Below are 1,768 nucleotides of genomic sequence, written 5' to 3' on the forward strand. Positions count from 1 at the left end.
GGCTGTCCCTGCGGCACAAGGCGGCAGGTAGGGGTGCCACAGCCGTGCCTTCCCCTGCATCCCAGCCCTCTGGATGCTCCAGCTTTCCCTGGTGCACCTCAGCCCAGAGCAGAGCTGGCTGGGAGCAGCTCCTGCTCCAGGCAATGGGCCCGGAGCAGTGGTCCTCCTGGTGCCTCTCTCCTTCCAGCCAGCAAAAGGGAGACCGTGGGACAAACCCTCCTCCAGAAGGCCCAGCTTGGTGAGCCCAAAAGCTCCTCCCCAGTGCAGAAGCAGAGCCCCGCAGCACCCCGCGAGGGGCCCAGGTGAGGATCCCGCTGTCTGCCCTGCTCCAAGCCCCAGGCATCCACCGCAGGGATGGGAGCGATGCTGCTTCCCTGCTCGGCTCACTGCTTGCAGCAGCTCCCTCTCAGTCCCTCCTCCTCGCCAAACAGGACATACCTGTGGTTTTGTTTGTCTGCAGCTTGTTTCCAGATGCTTCAGACCCTCGGGATGGCAAAAGTGACACAGAGTCCATGGAAAACATGAGCCTGGATGGCTACAGACCGAGTCCTGGTGGGCTGGGGGGCAGGTGAGGGGCTCCCTGGGTGGGTTGGATAAGGACCTTCATGTGAAGTGTGGTGTTCTCAGCCTAGTGAGGGGGAGCTGGGCTGAAGCCTGTCTGTGGGCAGGCGGGGCCTCTGCTCCCACGCTGGGGAGGTCACGGCGCATCCTGGCCAGCACTTGTTCTCCCAGCTCTGTCCCTGGCCTGGGACAGACCTTTCCGTGTCCTCCACAGGAGTAACTCCCTGGAGAGAGCCGCCCCACTCCGAGATGGAAAACAGGTTCCTGCACCAGCAGGACCTGCTGCCTCCAGCCTGACCCTCCCTCTCCGCTCCAAGCACGTGTTCTCCGGACGGGTGCGTGCCCTGTCCTGGGTGCGAGACAGGGATCCATCCCTATGGAATGCCCATCCCAGCCTGCTCTGACGGGACCTGTCCTCCACAGGATGCTGCCGTGGGGAGCCGCAGCAGCGCCTTGGTGGATGAGCATGAGATGATGTTCAAGAAGAACCCCCGTCGGGTGGTGAGGCCGGCGGGTGAGCGCTGTGTGCGGTGCAGGGGTTGGGGTGCTGGCATGGCTTCTCCTTGCACTGTGGTGGGCTTTTGGTGCGGGTGGGAGCTCCCGTGTTGGGGGAGCAGCAGGGCTGTGCTCGCCCTGCACCGTGCCGCTGCCTCCCGCCTCACCATCCCTTGTGCAGACTACACCAAGTCGGTGATCGACCTGCGCCCCGAGGACCTCGTGGGGGACGGCGGCTCTTTGGGGGACAGGAGCAAGTCGGTCCCTGGCCTCAACACGGAGCTGGTGAGACCCTCAGCACGCCATGGAGCCGGCTGCCTGGCTGGTGCTGCTCCCCATGCACGGCTTGTCCGTCTCCTTGCAGGAGGAGGAAGAGGAGGACATCGATAACCTGGTGGAGATCCATCGCCAGAGGGTGGCCCGGGGCAGCATGCGCAGCGGCACCTCCTCGGTGAGTCATGGAATCACAGTCAACCAGGTTGGAAAAGACCTTTAAGATCATCAAGTCCAACCATCACCCCAAGGCCACCACTAACCCATGTCAGCAGGGACTTCATCTGCATGGTTTGTGAACACTTCCAGGGATAGTGACTCCACCGTTTCCCTGGGAAGCCTTTTCCGGAGTACCCATAGCTTGGGACCATGCTCTGCTCCGCTGCAGGAAGAGATGATGGAGAAGGGCAGCACGTGGGAGGAGGCAGGGTGGGCAGCC

General features: G+C 63.1%; 1 protein-coding gene across 1 annotated transcript in view; it reads left to right on the forward strand.

Annotated features, from left to right (window-relative positions):
* Window positions 1-2: 2 nt before the first annotated feature.
* The window catches only part of SYTL4 (synaptotagmin-like 4), a gene marked incomplete at its 5' end in the record, with an annotated part of 5,582 nt that continues 3,816 nt past the window's right edge, over window positions 3-1,768 (forward strand). The window contains 7 exons of the mRNA XM_010012646.1: window positions 3-27; window positions 188-302; window positions 461-568; window positions 776-896; window positions 985-1,075; window positions 1,238-1,341; window positions 1,421-1,507. Coding sequence (XP_010010948.1) covers window positions 3-27; window positions 188-302; window positions 461-568; window positions 776-896; window positions 985-1,075; window positions 1,238-1,341; window positions 1,421-1,507 — 651 coding nt within the window. The remainder of the gene's footprint in view (window positions 28-187; window positions 303-460; window positions 569-775; window positions 897-984; window positions 1,076-1,237; window positions 1,342-1,420; window positions 1,508-1,768) is intronic.

The sequence above is a fragment of the Nestor notabilis genome, unplaced genomic scaffold (assembly GCF_000696875.1).
Source record: "Nestor notabilis isolate BGI_N333 unplaced genomic scaffold, ASM69687v1 scaffold20094, whole genome shotgun sequence".
Lineage (NCBI taxonomy): Eukaryota > Metazoa > Chordata > Aves > Psittaciformes > Psittacidae > Nestor > Nestor notabilis.